The sequence below is a fragment of the Penaeus monodon genome, chromosome 28, assembly GCF_015228065.2.
Source record: "Penaeus monodon isolate SGIC_2016 chromosome 28, NSTDA_Pmon_1, whole genome shotgun sequence".
NCBI classification, from domain to species: Eukaryota; Metazoa; Arthropoda; class Malacostraca; order Decapoda; family Penaeidae; genus Penaeus; species Penaeus monodon.
The window spans coordinates 32,455,034-32,455,483 of record NC_051413.1 but is presented as its reverse complement, the minus strand read 5'-3'; the positions used below and the strand labels follow the sequence as shown (position 1 = coordinate 32,455,483).

Genomic DNA, 450 nt, shown 5'->3' with positions numbered 1-450 from the left:
CCGCCCTCCCAATATTTTTTTTGTGGTCTTGACTAAACACAGCCACTCCAAACTCAACAGTAAATATAACAAGTTAGATCCAACACCTATGGTCTTGAATGAGAATACACATACTACCTGCTCCAAGTTCTCAAAAACTAAATACAACAGTAAACCTACAAGCAGAGTTTTTAAAACATTCAAGTATATTTTCTTTTATGGAGACTAAGCAAAGGGAATCACAGGAGACTTCTCAATGCTAAGCAGCTTTTGTCACTGAAAACTTACCTGCTTTGCTCATGTATCCAAACTTTGCCATTGCCTCCACAAAGACCATGTCACTGTACACACTGCGTTCCATCACGACTCCCTGGCCTGTAAGGAGTTTATTATAATACTTTCACTTTCACAAGTAAAACAAAATTAAATAGTTCACAATGAGAAATATGGAAAATTATATGAACCTGAATG

The 450-nt window shown here is 36.7% G+C and overlaps 1 protein-coding gene across 1 annotated transcript in view; it reads right to left on the bottom strand.

Moving 5' to 3' along the window:
* LOC119591504 (NADH dehydrogenase [ubiquinone] 1 alpha subcomplex subunit 10, mitochondrial-like) overlaps positions 1-450 on the bottom strand; it is a 10,626-nt gene that overhangs the window by 2,949 nt on the left and 7,227 nt on the right. Inside the window, exon 5 of the mRNA XM_037940254.1 lies at positions 268-354. Coding sequence (XP_037796182.1) covers positions 268-354 — 87 coding nt within the window. The remainder of the gene's footprint in view (positions 1-267; positions 355-450) is intronic.